At 49.4% G+C, this 20637-nt stretch overlaps 1 protein-coding gene and 1 long non-coding RNA gene across 4 annotated transcripts in view; one reads left to right on the forward strand and one right to left on the reverse strand.

The window, feature by feature from the left end:
* Positions 1–15551, reverse strand: part of LOC124088028 (ultra-long-chain fatty acid omega-hydroxylase) — a 32680-nt gene extending 17129 nt beyond the window's left edge. For 2 of the 3 annotated variants that reach the window (XM_046437306.2, XM_058576809.1), the window contains exons 1-4: positions 15441–15551; positions 5969–6060; positions 4474–4542; positions 3588–3809 (exon numbers count right to left, since the gene is read on the reverse strand). In XM_046437306.2, the coding sequence (XP_046293262.1) occupies positions 3588–3809 (222 nt within the window). In that variant the 5' untranslated portion in view covers positions 4474–4542; positions 5969–6060; positions 15441–15551. Of the gene's footprint in view, positions 1–3587; positions 3810–4473; positions 4543–5968; positions 6061–14122; positions 14444–15440 lie in introns of those variants that run through there. The other variant, XM_046437307.2, reaches the window with a different exon arrangement.
* Positions 3678–4279, forward strand: LOC124088029 (uncharacterized). Its single transcript, XR_006850249.2, has 2 exons — positions 3678–3791; positions 3935–4279. It is a non-coding gene; the product is annotated as an uncharacterized LOC124088029 (long non-coding RNA).
* Positions 15552–20637: the final 5086 nt, after the last annotated feature.

A 20637-nucleotide genomic window follows, 5' to 3' on the forward strand; every position in this document is an offset into this window, starting at 1 on the left:
TGTTTTTTAATTGGAGTTTTTCCCACATCTTTATTGGTGCATTATAGTTGTACATAGTGATAGGATTTGTTGTCACGTATTTGCACATGCACACAACATATAATACCACAATATAATTTGGCCCACTCTTTTTTTTTTTTTTTTTTGGTACTGGGGATTGAACTCAGGGGCACTTAACCACTGAGCCACATCCCCCAGCCCAATTTTGTATTTTATTTAGAGTTTTGAGGACCAGAAGTGACACTAGGTATCCCACTCGTCTCAGGCCTCATTCTTCTACCGGGTCTCAATTGTGTGCAAAGCTGCACCGTCAGCGACCCACCACTAATAATAACCACAGGCACTGCCACCGATCCCCCCAGGCGGCTGGGGAGGACTTAACAAACCCAGCTGGGAGAGCCCTCGCCCATCTCCACTGCCCACGGAGGAGGAGCAGGAGCCGCCGCTGTGCAGAAGCCCCCTTAGCCCCCCTTAGCCCCCCTTAGCCCCCCTTAGCCCTTCACAGCTCGGACAACCTCTGCATTTACGAGGTTCAACCTTAACTGTCAAACTACACGTGCGCACACGCTGCGCTGCCGAGTGATGCCTGTTCCACATGGACCTCTGGACGTGTCCGAGGACCCGGGGAGGTTTATTCTTTTTTCCACTTGACTTTGTTCAGAAAGGTCAAAGGGCTTGTCTGGGGTTCCAAGTGAGTGGGCAACTGTCCTGGTGGGGGCTCCCTCGCAAGCAGGTGCTGAAACAAGGGTCCTGGGGAAGCAGATCATGTGGGAGGTGACCCTCCCAAACATGGGGAGATGTGGGGAAGTGAGACCGGAGGGACAGGGACGGCAGCCAGCGCAGGGGAGCTGTCAAGCCACCCGAGGGGGAGGCGCCGGAGAGTCTATCCACCCGTGTCCGTCAGTCCTTGGCTGCAGGCTGCTCCTGGGGGCACGAACTCCCAAAGCCCCTAGAATGCAGGTGCCAGCAGTGGAGGATGGACCATTTGCACCCAGACACAGGACAAGAGAAATGGGCAGGTTTGGGCATTGTCTGTCACAGTGGCAAAGTCGGGATCTGAAGGTGGACAGACCCGCTCTATATATTCTGGGAGGCAGCCCTTCAGGATCCGGTCAGATGGATCTGAGTTCAAATTCATCTTCAGCAGCTGTGTGGCTGTGGGCAAGTCAACTCAACCTCTCTGGGTTCACATCTATAAAAGTGAATCCATTATACAGGGCAGATCCATCCCTGTTTTATAGACTGAGAAATCCAGGAAGGCTGGGCTGAGGCGGTGGCTCAGGGGTAGAGCGTTTGCCTAGCACGTGTGAGGCACTGGGCTCGATCCTCAGCACCATGTAAGAAAATAAATAAATAAAATAGAGGGACCGTGTCCATCTACAACTAAAAAGTATATTCAAAAAAAGAAACAGGGGTAGTTGGGGCTCAGCAGTAGTGCACTTGTCTGGCACGTGTGAGGCACTGGGTTCGATTCTCAGCACCGCATATAAATAAATAAAATAAAGGTCCATCAACAATTAAAAAAAGAAACAGGAAAAGGCTCTGATTCTAACAACCTAACCCAGTACTGGCCAGTGCTTGGTCCCAATGATAATTAAATGAACAAATTAATCTCTTTGGTTCCGGCCTCTCCTCCTCTACCAGGTTCAGCCCTCTGCCCATCTGTACCCAAGGCAAATCGGGCCTCCCCCAGTCCTCATGGGCCTCATGGGCTCAAGACTGGGCTGCAGAGCCAGCCCTGGCCAACTGCCCAGGGCCCCAGAGGCCAGTCACCACTGCCTCTTGGACCACCATCGAAGCCAGAAAGGGCTTCCTGGAGCAAGGACATTGGACATGGGGCGTGAAGACCCAGGAGAAGTTTATCTAGCAGAGAACAGAGGGCATCATTCAGCAAAGGCTGTTGGAAGCTGGAGCCTTGGTACAGAAACTGGAAGCCAATCCTCGGGACTGGGGAGGATGGTGAAGCAGGTGAGAGGGTGTGGTCAGAGTTGAAAGGGTGAGCCTTTCTCCCAAGGGCACTGGGGAGCCATGGAGGGTATGTGAGCAGGAGAGGGTCATGGTTTGATTCAAGAATCCCTCTGGAGGACTGGGGGCATGGGTCAGTGTAGAGCTCCTGCCTAAAAACTGTACAAGGCCCTGGGTTCAGTGCCCAGCACTGCAAAAGTCAAAAACAAAGAAAACCTCTGGGGTCAGGATGGGAGACAAATTGAAGGACTGAGATGGAAAGCAGCTGTACCCTGGCCCAGCTGGGGAGGATGGACAGGGCTGGGGCTGGGGGAAGGAAGGAGACTCAGGCACACACAGGCAAAATCTGATGGTCCCCAAGGGGGAAGAAGGGCTGGGAACCTCCTCCCTCCTAAGCCTTCCATCTGAGATAATTCTCACCATTAAACAAAATGTTCTTTGAGCTACTAATTTGCAAATATGTATCCCAGTCCTTCTTCCCAGGCAGTCAATCCAAGCAGTGCCCAAAATTACTTCTAGAATCCTTCCATGCTTCCAGTTTCTGCAGGACCCAGCAGCTGAGCAGACACTTCTGCCACAAGGCGCTTGCTAAAAGCCAAGCTCAGTGTCAAGGGCACAACAAGCACAACCCGAGGAATCCAAACAACGACCGTGAGGCTACCAAGAACTGTAGAGCAAGTGGGGAAACTGAGGCATGGGGCAGTTAAGTCGCCTGCTCCAGGCCACAGAACCAGTACATGGTAGAGACGGGCCTCCAACCCAGGGCTCCAAAATCCACAATGATGACCATTGCCTATCCAAAGTCCACTCGAAGCCCAGCATGATGCCTGGACCAGGAATCTCCAGAGGCTGTTCCTGAACTTCACTGAGGCCTACAAGTGGGTCCAGGGGTCCAAGCAGCTGGGTCCTGGGACCCGCAAACCTCCCTGCTCTCAGGATCTGGATTTCTCTCCTGACTTCTGTAGGCTTTTTGGAAAAGCCCAGCCTGTCTCATCCATAGCAGGGACAGTGAAGCCAAACAGCCTGAGTTTGAACCCTGGCTCAGACACATACTTACTGGGTTACCTAGGGCCAGCTACTTAACCTCTCTGTACCTTGGTATTCTTAGGTACAAAATAATAATAGATAGTCCTGAGACCTAACTTCTAGGATTGTCAAGAGGGCTGAAGGAGTTAATATTTGCCTAGAATACTCGGAATATGTTCATGAAATAAAAATTGAAAGACAAGAAATGGTAAAAGGCTAGAATGGTGACCTGGGATCCACAGCATTTGAGGGAGAGAGTGAAGACACAATGGGGTGTAGAGGAAGCAACAAAATCTATAGGAGCCTCCTTCCCCACTCCTGCTCCCACCCCTGCATCCCCCACTTTACAAGGGATGGTACCTAGCGCTACAGCAGTAGCTACAGAATTATAGAAAGAATTCATCTTTAAAGTCAGCTCTGCCTCATCCCAACTGTGTGACCTCGGGTAAGTTGCTTGCCGCCTCTGAGCTCCAGTGGATGCACTCATAAGAGCAATGGGGAGCCATGGAGGGTATGTGACCAGAGTCCTGGAGGCCAGCAGAGCCACACCCTTGCTGAATCCCGGGGCGTGCCCAGCTCTGCCGGGCCGTACTCACCATACCCAGGTGGCCCAGCAGCCAGTTGCGCCGGGGCGGCTGAGGGAAGCAGCGCAGCCGGCGGCAGGTGACGTGGAAGCCCCAGCAGAGGCGCCAGAGCTGCAGCAGCAGGCGGAAGAGGAAGAAGAGCCCGGAGAGCAGGAGCGCGGAGACGGCGTACACGCGGAACGCGGTCCTCTGCAGCCCCAGGAGCTGCAGGAGTTGGTCGGTGATGGGCAGCATCTGGGGGGTGGAGAGTCGGAGCTGGTGGGGCCACGCCCCTGCTACACCAGGCCACCCACGAGATGGCCAAGGGGTCAAGCAAGGTGTGCTCAAGTCCTGACACCAAGACCCCTCTGCACCCCCAGCCACGACAGCAGCTGGCACTCAGCCCCATCCGGACGCCTTCAAGCCTTGACGCCTGCAGGGCCACCCCTGGTGACCTCTGCCCCATAGAATTCTCTGCCCCTGTCCGGCTGATCAGAGTCCTCGAAGGAGCGGCTCTCAACCAATGGAGGATGTACATTGGTGGATAAATACCCCGACTCCTTTGTCCCGGCTTTCCCAGCAGGACTAAACTCAGCTGCCCACTGCAGAAACTTTCTCTGTTGGCTGCCTCTCTGCCCCTGTCTTACCTCCCTCTCCCTCTTCCTTTTTTTTCCCCCCAACTGAGCTGAAATTCACATAAGACAAAATAAAGCATTTTAAACTGAGCAATCCACACAATGGAATATTATTCAGCCATAAAGAAAGAACAACATCCTACAATAGAATCCTATTGTAGAGGGAGCAACAAAAATATTGGCAGCCAAATGGATGGAGCTGGGGGGGACATTATGTCTAGCAAAATAAGTCACTCAACCTGTTGATTGTTTATTACAGGGTCTCACTATGTTGCCATACTGACCTTGAACTCCTGGACTCAATCGATCCTTCTGCTTAGGCTTCCTGAGTAGCTGGGACTACAACACCACACCTGGCAAATGAAATCAATAAGACACAGAAAGATAAATATGTATGTTTCCCTCATATGGGGATATTTAAAAAGAAAGTCAGCTGGAATATGTAAGAGTAATTATTAGAAGATGGAAAGCCGGGAAGGCGGAGAGGGAAATGGGTACCAGCACACAGTTAGGTTGAAGGAATAAGTTCTATCTACTATATAGAGATATATACACTAGAACTGGAAATTGAACTGAGGGGCACACTACCCCTGAGCTACATCCCAGCCCTTTTTATTTTGAGACAGGGTCTCACTAAATTGCTGAGGCTGGCCTCAAATTTGCTATCTTCCTGCCTCAGCCTCCAAATCACTGGGATTACTAGTGTGCACCACTGTACCTAGCAACCTATTTTTTAAAAATATTTCTTAGTTGTCAATGAACCTTTAATTAATTAATTAATTAATTAATTTATTTATTTATGATGCTGAGGATCAAACCCAGGACCTCACTCATGCCAGGCAAGTGCTCTACCATTGAGCCACAACCCCAGCCCTATTTTATATATTTTTTTTAATGAAGAACCAGAAGAGAGTTATTCAAAGGCTCCAAACACAAAGAGATGAAAATATTGAGAGCCACAATCTAATTAGTATATATCATATACACACACTGAAATATCACACTGTACCCCATAAATATGTACAATGATGATGTGTCAATCCATTTTTTGAACGTTTAAGGGGAGAGAGAGGTTGACTACCTGCTCTGATCATTACACACTGTACACAGGTGTTGAATTTTGACCCTGCACCCCATAAACATGTATAATTGAGATTTTTGAAAATTAATTAAAAAGCTAACCATTCAGTGGCATTTAAGATATTCACAGGGTCATACAGCCATCAACTCTACCCAGTTCCAGAACTCATCACACCAAAAAGGAACCCATGCCTGTTAGCACTCACTCCCCATCTTCCCTCCCTGAGACCCCTGGCAACAATTAACCTGCCTTCTGTCCCCGTGGATGTGACTATTCTGGATGTTTCATATAAAAGGACTCACAGAGGATGTGGCCTTTGGTGTCTAACTTAATCCACTCGGCATAGTGCTGTTAAGACTCATCCACACCTTGCAAGACTCAGCACTTCATTCCTACACTGCTCAGTGATATTCCCCTGAATGGACATGCCACATTAAAAAAAAAAAAACAAAAAAACTGTAGTTGTAAGTGGACACCATGCCTTTACTTGTTTATTTTTATGCGGTGCTAAGGTGTGAACCCAGTGCCTCACACGTAATAGGCAAATGCTCTGCCCCTGAGCTACAGCCCCAGTCCTGGGCATGCCACGTTTTGTTAATTCATTCATCTGTTGGACGGTCATTTGGGCTGTCTCCACTTTGGGGCAACTGAGAAATATACTACGCTGAACATGTATGCACACATTTTTTTTTTAGTACCTGTTTTCAATTCTTTGGGGTTCTTCGTCCTTACTGGTATTTTCTGCAGTGGCCTCTAGAAGACACAGTTGGCACTTGCCTTGGGGTAGCTCCTGCAGAAACCAAAACAAGAACATGAAGAAAACAGTGAGCAGGGATGAAGGGCTTACTGGGTGCCAGGCACTGTGATCAGGCTGCGAAACCCTCCTCGTGGAATCTCACATTGGTCCTTCGAAATAGGTTTCACCCTTCTCTCCATTTTCCAGGCCCAGTTCCTGAAATTCAAAGGAGACAGGAGCATGCGGAGGTTCCCTGAGCCCCTACCAGGGGCCAACGTCAATCACTCTCACTTTGGGGACCACAATTCCCGGGTAACCCCAAGAAGGTTCTTGAAAATGGCTGGGTCCTGCCCTCTTCTCTTTTGCTCCCAATCCTACCACCTAAGTGATCCTATCTGCTTGGACAACACAGCTAGAGGAATCCCTGTGCTCAGGTCCTCTCCTGGGTCCTCCATCCCCACATGCCCCACCCGTGACGCCCTCCCCCACCCGTGACGCCCTCCCTCCATCAAGTCTCTTCTAGGAGTCAACACCAAACCGCATCAGAAGTGAAATTTCCCCTCATTATCACACCCTGGGAAAACAGCTAGGAGCTAGGCAAAGGTGGGTCGTCTGCAAATTTGGAGAGCTCCGTTGGGAAGGGTGGTATGACTGAAGCACAGAACTACATGATCACACATTAGGGTGGCTACTATATCCAAAAAAGCAGGGCTGAGGCATAGCTCAGTGGTAGAGCACTTGCCTACCATGCCTGAGTCCTGGTCCCATCCCCTGCATGATTTAAAAAAAAAAAAAAAGACATAAAATAACACGTGTTGGAAAAGATATGGAGAAATTGGAAACTCAATGCACTATTGGTGGGAAGGTTAAAGGGTGCAGCTGCTATGGAAAACATTAACGCTATGTGTTTTAAAAATTAAGTATGGAATTATCATAAAATCCAACCATTCCACCTCTAGGTAGAAACCAAAAAAAGTGAAAGTCCAATCTTCAGGAGCAGTTTGTACAGCCGCGTTCCCAGCAGCACTACTAACAACAGCCAAAAGGTGGACGCCACTCAAATGTCCATCCATGAAGAATAGATAAACAAAATGTGGAGCATCCTCAGAACAGACTGTATTCCGCACTCATTCTTAAAAGGAAGGACGTTCTACCTCCTGCTGCAGTATGTAGGAGCCTTGAGGACATCATACAAATATTGCGTGATTCCGTTTCTCTGTCATCCTCAGAACATAAAATCCACAGACAGAAAGCAGAGTCGTGGGTTCGGGGACTGGAGGAGGGAGACGGGGAGTGAAGGTGTCCTAGGCACAGAGTTTCAGTTTTGCAGGATGAAAACAGTTCTGGGGACCGAGGGTGGTGAAGGACGATGGTGGTGAAGGACAATGTAAGCCCTTGTCAACACTCCATGCTTCCCAACTGTACGCTTAAAATAATTAAAAAGGCAACATTGATTCCAATGAGTATTTTATCAAGTTTAAAAATTTTGAAGAAATACAGACCCAGAGTTGGCAATCTTCCCTTTGGATGTTCCCCCGGGGTCAGGGTCGGGATGGAAAATAACCAAACTCCCAAATGGACTCACAAGGAGGTCCAAGTCCCGAGTCCCAGGTACATGCTTTGAACTTGGTGGGCAGCTCCAGGTGACACCCTGCACTGAGCCAGACTTGAGTTTCCATTTCTTTTTCCATTAAACAGTAGCTAAAGATTGTCTTCAGCAACGTCAGGAAGGCCAGCCACCTACTCTTCATTGTGACCATCCTCTTAGTGCCGGCCCGTGCCACACCCTCACTAAATGCTTTGCTTTAGCATTCAGTTGGCAAATACTTTCTGCGCCCCAGCTCTGGGTGTGACTCAGCGCCAGGTGTTTGGGGAACTGATGGTATGAGCAGGATGCATGTGGCCCAGGCGCTCAAGGGAGGAGACCACTCACAGGCATGATGAAACATGATGTTAAGTACCTGGTCGAGTTGAAAGGAGGGAAAGCCCGGAGTGGCACGTTGGATAATGTCCCCTCGTAGATACCCTTTCCTAATCCTGCAACCTGTGAATGTAACCTCCTATGGCAAAATCTTTGCAGATGTGATGAAGTTGGGAATTTTTTTGTTTTCATTACTTGGGATTGAACCCAGGGTGCTCTACCACCGAGCTACATTCCCAGGACTTTTAACTCAATTGCCGAGGTTGGCCTCAAACTTGCCATCCTCCTGTCTCAGCCTCCAGAGCCACTGGGACTTACAGGTGTGCACCAAAAATATTTTTTATTTATTCTAATTAGTTACACATGACAGTAGCATGGACAAATTAAGGACCTTGAGCTGGAGAGAGAAGTCTAGATTACTCAGCTGAACTTAAATATAATCGCAAGTGTCCTTGTAAGAAAGAAGCTGAGTGAGATTTGTCACATAGAAAAGGAGAAGGCCAGGTGAAGAAGAGGCAGAAGTTGGTATGACAGGGCCACAAGAAGCTGAGAAAGTGAGGACAGAATCTCCCCTAAAACCTTCTGGGGGTGGGTGTGTCTGCCCAGCTGACTGAGTGTCAGGCTTCTGACCTCCAGACTGTGGGAGAATAGATATATATTGTTTGAAGCCACCTGGTTTGTGGTCATTTTTGTTACAGCAGCCACAGAAAACTCATACACAGGGTAAGGGGATGAAGAACAATTCTTTTACACAAAATGGTCTAAGGGAGCCCCCCTGGGAAGGACATCTGGGCAGAGACCTGAGTGAAGTGAGGAACCTAAATTAAAGGGGGGGGGTCTTGTTAAATGCATGCAAAACATACATGCACACACACACTCCATTAACATGTGAACATCGAGGTCCTAATTCTGACTCCTTCAGTGGCTGACTATCTGGCCTGGGCCTCACTTTACCCATGTGCACCTGGAGGTGATTGTAACACATGATTTCTGGGTTGACCCCATTGTGATCCTTCCTGCACATAACCCAGTGATGGTGGGGAGCCTATAGCATCATATGGGTTGGTTCAAGAGTTCTTGGAGGGATTCAACCTACTCAGCCCACAGGGGGCCACATGCATCATCTCTGCCCCTTGGGCTCTCTGGCTCCCATCCCAGCCACCATAATCAGCTTCTCAAGGCCTGAACTCCTGTGCTCTAACACCTTCCATGGCGCCAGTCTTCCCTCAGCCTGGCATCCAAAGCCCTTTGGAAGCGCAGCCCTGCCCACCATCCACTTCAGCCTCAAAGATCCCCTTTCCCAATCTTCTTTGGATCCCTCTTTCTTCATCCAACTTATATATTTTGGGGCTCCCGAGGTTGCTCCTTCCCTTCCTTCTGGGAACACTTCCTGGGGATGTCAGCCCCTCCTGTGGCTTCAATGACCTAGTCTCTGGGTCATTTCTATGTCTTGGTGTCCCACACTGAGTATCCTATGGTGGGCTCAGCCACTGCCTGGATTTTCCCCTGAGGGCATCTCCCAGATTCACCTCAACCCCTTCCTCCCTCCTGTCCCCACATCCGAACTCCTGCCCAGTTCTGCCAGTTGTCTGCCCTGAGCTCGTTTCACATCCCCCCTTCTCCATCCCCATCATTCCAACTTGCACCAGGCCACCGTTGGAAAGTAGCCTCCTAACGGTCTCCAGAACTCCATCCTTGCCCTCCAGGAGCATGCCATCCTCCACACAGCAGCCAGAGGGGTCTTCCCAAAATTGAACCTCTCCTGCTGAAAATCCTGTCATGGCTCCCCATTATACTCTGAAAAAAAAATCAGACTCCTCATGGATCACAGCACTCTTCATGGGACAGCTTCAGCCATAAAAAAGAAGGAAACAAATATTCAAATAAAATTTTGTGATTGTGTGTGCATGCACAATGTGTGTGTGTGTGTGTTGCTGGAGATGGAACCCAGGGCCTCATGCATGCTAGGCAAGGGCTCTGTTGCTGAGCTACATCTCCAGTTCTCAAGCAAATTCTTGTATACAAGAATCATCAAGAAGTGGAAAAATCCAAACATTCATCAACGATGAATGCAAAAATAAAATATGGTATATCCATACAATGGGATATTATTCAGCCATAAAAAAAGAATGAAATACTGATCCATGACACAACATGGATAAACCTAGAAAACATGATGCCAAGTGACAGAAGGTAGTCACAAAAGACCATAGAAGGTATGATCCAATTTATATGAAATGACCAGAACAAGCAAATCCATAGAGACAGAGAGCAGAGGAGTTGTTGCCAGGTGCTGGGGCGGGGGTGGGGGGTAGGGGGTGGGTGCAGGGCATAGATGCTAATGATGATGGACTCTTTTGGGGGATGAAAATGTTCTGGAACTAGACAGTGGTGGTGATTGCACATCATTATGAGTGGCCTAAATGCCACTGAACTATGCACTTAAAAATGGTTAATTTGTAATATTGTTAAAATGGCCACACTACCAGAAGTAACATACAGATTCAATGCAATCCCCATCAAAATACCAATGGCATTCTTCACAGAGATAGGAAAAAAAACAGTCTAAAGATTCATTTGGAAAAATGAAAGATCCAGAATAGCCAAAGCAATTCGAAGCCAAAAAAGCAATGCTGGAGGCATCATAATCCCTGATTTCAAATTATACTACAGAGCTATCATAACAAAAACTGTATGGTACCAGTATAAAAACAGACACAGAGATCAATGGTCAACAATAGAACACACAGAGAAAAACCCACTCAGATACAGTCATCTGATACTTGTCAAAAACACAGATTGGAGAAAAGACAGCCTTTTTAACAAGTGTGCTCATAAAACTGGTTATCCAATGTAGAAGAATGAGACTAGACCCTTATCTCTCATCCTGAACAAAAATCAACTCAAAATGGATCAAAGACCTCAGAATTAGAACAGAAACTATGCAACCCCTAGAAGAAAATGTAGGGTTAAAAAAAAGAAAGAGAGTCTGCCACAGTGGCACACGTCTGCAATCCCAGTGGGTCAGGAGGCTGAGGCAGGAGGATCTTGAGTTCAAAGCCAGCCCCAGCAAAAGCAAGGCACTAAGCAATCCAGTGAGACCCTCTCTCTAAAAAAATACAAAATAGGGCTGGGGATGTGGCTCAGTGGTTAAGCATCCCTGGGTTCAATTCCTGGTACCCCCCCGCCAAAAAAAAATAAAGAAAATGTGGGGTCAACTCTAACCTATAAGCATAGGCCACAACTTTCTCAATAGGACCCCTAAAGCTCAGGAGAAAATGCTAAGAATTAATTAATGGGGTGGCATCAAATTAAAAAGCTGCACAGTAAAGAAATCAATTAAGAATGTCAAGAGAGAGCCTATAGAATGGAGAAAATCTGCTAGCTAAGCTACTCTTCTGACAGAGGATTAATATCCAGAATATATAAAGAACTCAAAAAAGCTTAATACCAAAAAAACCCCATAATTAATAGATGGGCAAATGATTTAAACAGACACTTCTCAAAAGAAGAAATACAAATGGCCAACAAATAAATTTTAAAAATGTTCTACATCATTAGCAATTAGAGAAATGCAAATCAAAACCGCACTGAGATTTCATCTCATTCTAGTCAGAATGGCAGCCACCAGCAATACGAACAACAATACCTGCTGGAGAGGATGTGGAGGAAAAGGAACCCTTTTTATACTGTTGGTGGGACTGCAAATTGGTACCATTACTACGGAAATCAGTACGGAGGTTTCTCAGAAACCTAGGAATGGAAGCACCATATGACCCAGCTGTACCACTCCTTGGTATTTATCCTGAAGAATTAAAGTCAACTGACTACAGTGACCCATGCTCATACCATGTTTATAGCAGCACAATTCACAATAGCCAAGATATGGAACCAGCCAGGTGCCCTTCCATGGATAAATACATAAGAAAAATGTGATATATATGCACAATGGAGTTTGGTTCAGCCTTAAAAAGGATGAAATTATGTCATTTGCAGGAAAACGGATGAAACTCGAGAACATTATGTTAAACGAAATAAACCAAAATCAGAAATTCAAGAGTTGTATGTTTTCTCTCATATGCGGAAGCTAGAGAGGAAAAGAAAGCGGGGGTGGGGGGGTGGGTTTGTCCATGAAAATGGAAGGGAGATCAGTAGAGGAAAGGGCCCAGGGAGAGGGAGGATGGAAGGGAAAGGGAAATGCTGTGAATGACTATGGACGGATTATGTTGGTATGTTGTGTGCACGTATGAATATGGAACAACAAATCCCGCCATTATGAGCAATCAGCATGCGCCAATACAATGTAGAAAAAAGTAAAATGACTAATTCAGAGGCTGGGGGTGCTACTCAATGCTGGAGCATGTGCTTAGCACACACAAGGCCCTGGGTTCCATTCCCAGCACCAAAGAAAGAAAAAGAAAAAATGTTATATATAACTTTTAAAAAACACTTTGAGAAATTGACCATGGTGGCTGTTTCTGAAAGGGTCCTGGAAGAACTAGAGACAGGAGTGGAGAAGAAACCTAATTCAGTCTCCACCTTTCCAACTTCTAAACCATGTAACCCATTCAAAAGTGTTATCGTAGCTGGGTTCTGTGGTGCACACCTGTAATATCAGCTACTTGGGAGACTGAGGCAGGAGGACTGCAAGTTTGAGGCCAGCCTCTGTAACTTATGGAGACTCTGTCTCAAAAAAAAAAAAAAAAGGAGGGGGGCCTGGGGGTTGAGCTCAGTGACGGAATACCCCTGGGTTCAATCCCTAGTGCCACATACACACAGAAACTGTTGTAATTAATTACAAAAATTTATTTGTAGACTGCACCACACAAAGTGTGAGTCCTAATGTAAACTCAGGAGTTTAGTTAATAACAATGTATTGACATGGGTTCATTAATTATTACAATTGCATAGCATTAATGAGATGTCAATAATAGGGGATCTACAGGGGAGAAGAGTGGGCACGTGGGGACTGGACTTTCTCTGAAACTTTTTTATAAGCCTAAAACCTCTCTAAACACAGGGTCTTTAAAAATAGTCTATGCCAGGGGTGAAGCTCAATGGTAGAGTCCCAAGTTCAAATTTAGCTCTGCCCCTCCCCAGGTGAGCCACCTGGGTGGAGCTGAGCCCTGTCCCTCTGCCCTCCTCTGCCAATCTGTGAAATGAGTTAGTAATAACAGGACCTGCCTTCTCGGGCTGCTGGGAGGGGTCAGTGAGACCAGGCATGGAAAGGCCTGGTCACAACCATTATTGCTCTTCCTGTGGCTGCTGCTTTATAAAAGTGGAAGAGAGTCAAAACTGTCACCTCAGAATGCTGTGGGCGGCTGGTATGCCCATCCTCTCTCTAAGCCAGTCCCTAATATCCTCCCTGATGCCTTATCTGGCAGTGGAGACTGGCCCTGCAGCATAGCCCACGCCCACGGCGCTCTGGTTTGTCAGGTTGGCCCAGCCAGCCACCAGATGGGGACTTGTTATACAAGGTGTGTGGGCTCCCTTCTCGGGAGAGAAGGAATGCAGGATTTGGACCACGGCTTAGTACCGGGCACCACACACATGGCCCTTCTTGAATGGCAGGTGTCAGCCCATGGCCTGGCATCCCATAGTTGGCCGGCCCCATCACCCCACATCCCGGCCAGTAGTCAAGGCAGTCTGTCTCCTGTCTGTCTCCTGGTACCCTCCTTGACTCTCTCAACACCAAAGGGCTGCCTTGCCCAGAGATTCTATCCCCCCAGGGTGCCAGACTCCAGAAGGTCCAGAAGGAGGGTGGTTCCAGGTCTGGGTGCTCTACACTAAGCACCTCAAATTTCTGGGGTTATGAGGGTCAACTATGACTAATAAAGACAGAACCAAGTCACCCAATGAGATGGGGAGAGTCTCACTGAAGCTTGGAAGCCTGCAGCTTCTTTGGGCCAAAGGAAATCATGGCAGAAAAAAGTTTTAAAACTACCTGTAATCTAGCTCGTTCTTGGGATGTCATTGTTTCTGGGTGCCATCCCAAGTGTGGCCACACCTGGACAAGAGCTTTATAAGTTTCAAATTCTACAAAGCTCTACCCTTAGCTGTGTGGCCTCAGGCAGCTCTCTGCACCTCTCTGAGCCTCGATTTCTTCATCTTAAGACAGGAACCATATTTCCTCATCTCATGACTGTGATGACATGTCATAGCTGTTGGCGTTGCCATCATATTCATTATTGTTACCTGGCCATCTGGGATTTGGAGAATCCAAGGTTTCTCGTGGAGGGAAGGGAGGAGGTGGAGTCCCATTTTCTGAATGTCTGCCAGGTCATCCAAGCCCCTCTATGGATATCAACCCAGATCACCGCCAAGACACCAGTCCAGAGCTAATGTTACTGCTCGGAAACCTAAGCTGGGTTATAAAGAGACACTGGGGCCATCAGAAAGTGGCCCAGGATTTGGGGGTCAGACAGGGCTTGTTTGTTCAAATCCCAGCTCCCCCACTGAGTGTCAAGGGACACATGCTCCTCCTCTCTGGCCTTCAGTGTCCTCACCTGTAAAATGAGGGTGGCAGGGAAGAGGGGAATTTCCTCCTCTTCAGGGCCGGCCAGAAGCTTACAAGTACTTAAGGAGGAGTTTGATGTCGCCAGCTCTGGATGGGCTCCCATCCAGGAGCCAGAAATGGGGGAAAGGGAGGAGTTCAGGAAAGAGAGCTTCACCCATGGGGTGGTGAGCGCTTTGCCCTGAGTGCCGGATCAGTATTCAGGGTGAGTGGGCAGACAGACCAGATGGGGTGCCCTGAGCTCAGGAACCTCCAGCCAGCCCACATGGAGGCCAGAGGCAGCCTCCTTTTAAAAAAAAGAAAAAAATCTCATTCTCTTCCTTCATGTCTCCCTCTCACCTCCAGCCTGAGATTCCACAGGTGGTGGCCCTCTGGTGGCTTTGCAAGGCCCATGCTGGCCAGACATCCAGGGGAATGAATCAGACCCCTGGGACACCAGATAGCATCTATCAGACAAATGTCACCCAGGACCAATTGCACGCTCTCACACAACCCTCACAGGCGACTCTGGTGGCCTGGAAGGAGACCTTATCACAGAAGGGTACTCGGAGCCTCTGTGTCTACCAAGGATGGGGAGAGGGTCCCGGATGGTTGTCGGACCACCGGAGTACACCCCGTCCGCAGGACGTTTGGCCTCCCCCTCAAGACGACACACAGTGGCGAAATGTCAGGGACTTCGGCCAACCCCCAGGAGGCGTCACAGCGCAGAGCTTGAGCCCATTTGGGATGTCCCGGCCAGGAAAGGTCCCTGTCTCCATCATGCACACTCAGAAAAATACACCAGGATTCCGAGAGCGCACGGGGCGGGGGCGACCGGTACACACCGCTGGTGTCCTGGACACGCAGCCGGGTCCGAGGTCCCCGTGGTCCCCGAGGCCGGCTGCTCGCTGCCTGCCGCCCCTCGCAGACCTGGCACCCGCCCCGCGCGCCCCGAGCCCCGCGAGCCTCAGGTCACGGCCCGGCGCGCTCCGGTTACAGCCCCGGCCCCGGCTCACTCACCCTCGGGTCTCGGCCTCCCGCCTGGACGCCGATCTGTGGGCGCCGCAACCTCGGCCTGGACCGCGCTGCCCCAGACCCAGCCCTTTAACCCCGCCCGGCGGCCAAGCTGGGGTTCCGCCCGGGACACGCCCCCGGACACGCCCCCGGACACGCCCCGGACACGCCCCCGAAGGCCCCACCCGGGTCCAGGAGGCCTCTGGGCTGGGACGGCAGCGCGGGCCCCGGAGATGGAGGGAACTGGAGACGGAGCCGCGGAGGCGTGGAGACAGACTGACAGGAAGGGAAACTGAGGCCGCGATGAATAAGGGACGGATGGAGACAGGAAGAAAGAGACTCGAGGACTTGGGCACCTAGAAGTCCCAAACCAGAGGACTCCCCACCCTCCTACCCCTGCTTGGCTCCCATTAGTGCCCCCTCCAACTCCAGCGTCTCTGAAGGCCCTCACCTCAAGGCTGGCCCCCAAGCCATCCCCTCTGAGACCCTACTAGCCCCCTCGGGGCCCTCAGGAGTTCTCAGACGCCACCAGCCCTTGGGAACCAACCCTTCTGTTCTCTCGGGGTCCAACTTGCCCCTCTGGGGTTCTGCAGCCAGCAGCAGCTGTCCCTCCTGGAAGACCCCTGGCCTTGACCAGCAGCACTTGACCAGTTCTGCCCCCCCCACCCCCAACCCTCCCTGCCCACAGCCAGACACCATGACCCTTCCGCCAGGATGTTGTCCTTGGCCAGCCCTTCTGCTCCAGATGTGTCCAGTCAACACTGCCCCTGGATGTGAGGCAGATACCACTCCTGGGTCGGTGGGGGGTGGGTGACTAACTTGGGCAAGTGGGCAGACAGTTGGGGGGACAAGTGTAAGAAGTTACAACTCCACCCGCCCCGACTTAGAAGATTCCTCTACCACTTTGCTTTTCAGTAATGCTGCTTCATTTGGCGCTTGGCCCTTGGAAAGTGGGGGGATCGCGGTGAACATGTTTCCAAAAGAAGAAGAGGAGATACAAATAATTGAAGCTTGGCTGCTTAGAGGACGCAGACGTGAAGGATGTGACATTTGAGCTGAGACTGCAGGGAGAGGTTGGATTTCAACAGGTGCAGGAGAGGGGGCGGGGCTCAGGTGGGGAGAAACTGGAAGGTGTGGCTTGGCAAGCTGCTTTCCCTGGCCTTGGGGTGTGAGAGGTGAGGAAGCTGAAGGGGCACAGGAGCTGGCTGCCAAGGGCTTTAACAGCCACCCTAAGTAGCTGGGACAATAGGGAGCCATGCATGGTGCTTGAGCAGGGAAAAAGCCTCCTGTTGACTAGTTTTAATTCACAGTAGAGTTTTTGTTTGTTTGTTTGTTTTCAGGGTTGTGGATTTGGTTTTGCCAGTGGTGCTGGCAAAAAGGAGCTCATTAGGGACACTGGAAAAGACTGAAATTTGAGAATTTGAGAGGGATCCTGGAGGTGGCTGAGGGGAACATGGATAAAGGGTGGGATGGTTGAGACCTAGGAAGGGATGAGCCGAGGCCCAGATCCTCAGCCACTTTGATCACTGGCTGGATGTGGAACTCTAAGAAGCGGAGAAGGAGAGGAAAAGAGGGGTTCTCCAGTTTCTCTGCTGTTAGAAAGATGGAGATCGGGAAGAGGAATGAGTCAAAGAGGCTGGTGGTAAGAAGCATTGACAGTTGACTTCCTGGCTCTGTGTCCTAGGGGAAGTCACATGTCTGTTCCATCCCTCTACAGATGAAATGGAGGTTATAGATGAAATGGATCATGAGATGAGGTGGTGTTTGCATTGTTGAGGGCATGAGCTGTATAAATATCAGCTCTTTGATTTTGGGGTCTGATTTGGGTTAGCCTAGGAATTCTCAACTAAAGCAGGTTTGGGCAATGTCCAGTGATACTTTTGTCACACTGGGGAAGGAGGGGGGGTGTCTACTGGCACGGAGTCAATACAGGCTGTAGATGCTGTTCAACATCCTGCAACACACAGAATGGCCCCACAACAGAGAGTGATCCAGCCCCAAATGTCAACAGTGCTGAGGTTGGGAAACCCTGGGCAGGTCACCTCCAGTCTAAAAGGCCCGTGGGATGCTCAGGGAGTCACCTGGGAGGCAGCTGGGCCCGTCATATGAGGACACAGCAGAGGAGTGTCTCTGAGTCACCTACTGTGGAAAGATGGCAGATCACTGGAAAGACGGGAGTGGGTAAATGAGGCCACTCAGGGAGGGAGGTGGACAGTTCAGAAGAGGATGAGAAGATGGAATTGTTGGTGACAGCAGCATTTGGAGAGAGGACCGGCAGAGGCGAGGAGCTGGGGGTGGAGATTAGGGAAAGGTGATAATAGGAACCATCACATGTACCCAGAGGTCAAGGAGCCCTGGACCTAGGAAGGAATGGAACTGCGTGGTGACCAGGTCACCAAAGTCATCAGAAGCAGAGGCAGTGGTTAGGCTTGGGAGGGACAGTGCAGCTGCTGGGGAAAACAATTTGGCAGTTTCTCAGAAAGTTAAACCTAAGGCTGGGGCTGGGGCTCGGCGATCCAGCACTTGCCTAGCATGTGTGAGGCACTGGCTTCGATCCTCAGGGCCACATAAAGTAATAAAAGAAAGGTACTGTGTCCATCTACAACTATCAAAAATAATTTTTAAGTTAAACATAAAATTACCATCTGACTCAGAAATTCTACTACCGTGTATAAACTAAAAAAATTACAATGAGAAAACAAGGACACATATCCATACATACACTTGTCTGAGAATGCTCCCAGCAATACCGTGTATGAGAGATGAAAGGTGGAAACGACCCAACTGTCCATCAACAGATGGGTGGATGGATAGATGAAAGTCGTCCATCCATACAATGGAATAATACTCAGTCATAAAAAAGAATGAGGTTTGGATGCATGCCACAATGTAGAAACCCCAGGACATTGTGCCAAGTGAGAGGAGCCGGACACAAAAGGTCATACTTGGTATGATTCCTTTTACATGAAGTATCCAGATCCATAAATTCAAGGAGACAGAAATAGCATAATGGTTGCCAGAGGTCTGGTGGAGGAGGAGCAAGGAGTGAAGCCCATGTCCAGGGGTAATGGTTGTGGATCTCTTTTGGAGGTAACTAGATAGAGATGATGGGTGCACATTGTGAATACACTAAATGCCAATGAACTGTACATTTTAAGGTGGTTAATATTTAGTTGGGCACAGTGGTACCTGCCGGTATTCCTGGCTACTTGGGAGGCTAAGGCAGGAAGGCAACTGAGCCCAGGAAGCAACATAGCCAGACCCCACCTCAAAGATAAATAAATAGCCAGATGTGGTAGTGCCTGCCTGTAAACCCAGTGACATGGGAGGCCAAGGCTTGAAGATCCCAAGTTCAGGACCAACCTCATCAATTTAGCAAGACCTTATCTCAAATAAAAAATAGAAAGGACTGGGGGTGTAGCTCAGTCATAGCGCACCCCTGGGTTCAACCCCCAGTACCAATAAATAAACAAATAAAATAAAGTAGTTCAGTTTATTTACATGACTTTCATCTCATATTTTTAAAAATATTTTCTGGGCCATGGGTTGCAGCTCAGTGGTAAAGCAACTGCTGAGCATGTGCAAAGCCCTAGGTTCCATCCCCAGCACTGGAAAACAAAAAGATTTGGAAGGAAACAAATGTAACACTCAGCGGGATAAGTTGAAGATGGTTTAAGATAAACTCTATACTCAAAGGGATAGTGTAGCACCCTGGGGGCTAGAACCAGCCAAGAGCTCTATCAGTTCTAGGACCCAGGGCAGGGGCTTAAGCAGTTACTGGAACAGGAACCAGAGAGGGCTCTGTGGAGAGGGCTGCCTGGAAGGAGCTAGGAACCTTCAGTCCATGGACAAAACCAGCCTGCGTGGACTACAGGAAAGTGATGAGGCATAAATGCCCAGCTTCACGCTCCCCCCCCCCACCTCCAGTGCCTGCTGTGGCTCCCTATTAGTTGAAACTAGCCAGAAGCCTCAAGGCAAAGGACCATTGAATGGTTCATACAGGTCAGCCTTCTGGGACACAGACAGGGGAACAGAAGGGAGGAGACAGGACAGGGAGAGCAGAGATCTGGATCCAGGAGAATAGTTCAAAAGTGAGGGGTGAAAGTGGGGGCAAACAGCCCTCCCAACTCAAGCTATTCCCTCCTAACCACGCACACAAATGCCACCTGGGACCATTTTTGCCAAACCACCAAGACCATCTCTCCTACCACTAAGCCGTTGCACTTGCTGTGCCCTCTGCTTGAATTCTCTTCCTCTCACCCACTCAACTAACCCCTGCTTATCCTCCAGGTCTCGGCTCAAAGGCCATTTTCTCTGAGGGCTTCCCCAACCACTGGACTCAGTTCAGGCCCAGATTCAGTTCCAGAAAAATTGCTTTTGGAACGTTTTCTTTATGAACTCTCCAGATGGGGTCGTGATCACCCCACGGGTGGACAGTGTTTTTCTCTTTCTGTGCCTTCTCCCCAGCCCCAGCTGGTGCACAAGGTAGATTCTCTCAACAAACGCCAAGTTCCCACAGAATGCTAGGCACTGATCTACAGTAAACAAACAGAAACACATCATCTAAAAGCGTTTGAAACGTGCTATGGAGCAAAACCTAAAGTGGGAGGAGAGGAGGGTACAGAGGTCACAGGATAGACTGTGTAGGGCCTTGTGGGCTACAGGGAGGACTTAGATTCTATTACTCAGGAAGGCAAGAGCCAGGAGGGTTCTATGCAGAGGAGAGATGTGGCCAGACTTAGGTTTTAACAGGCTCCCTCTGGCTGCAATACTATGAACAGACTGAAGGAGGAGCAAGAGTGCCCCCAGCACTCAGCACTGGAGGGACTGAGAGCTGGGAATAGGGCAAAATTGGGGGTTCGTTATAAAGGGAGAACTGATTGGATATGCTGATAGACTGGATGCAGGCAGGAGAGAATCAGAAGAATCACAGTGACCCCAGGGGTTTTGGCCTGGGGGATATTTAGGCTGGAGTTTTCAATAGAGTGAACAGGAGAAAAGCAGGGAGTGGAGGAGGAAAGGGTAGAGAGAAAGGCCAACAGGTAGAGAGGGGTTCAGGGGGGAACAGGGAGCACTCGGGAGGGAGTAAAGACCCAGGTGGGTGCAGGGGGATGCCTTGGGACCAGAGGAGGGAGGAGGGGTACCCTATCTTCAGGAACCACTAAAAACTTGTTCTCTTAAAAGGAGGTGAGTGGGTGAGGCG

This window comes from Marmota monax, unplaced genomic scaffold (assembly GCF_021218885.2).
Source record: "Marmota monax isolate L192 unplaced genomic scaffold, Marmota_monax_Labrador192_F-V1.1 WCK01_AAM20220418_F8-fsc00021, whole genome shotgun sequence".
NCBI classification, from domain to species: Eukaryota; Metazoa; Chordata; class Mammalia; order Rodentia; family Sciuridae; genus Marmota; species Marmota monax.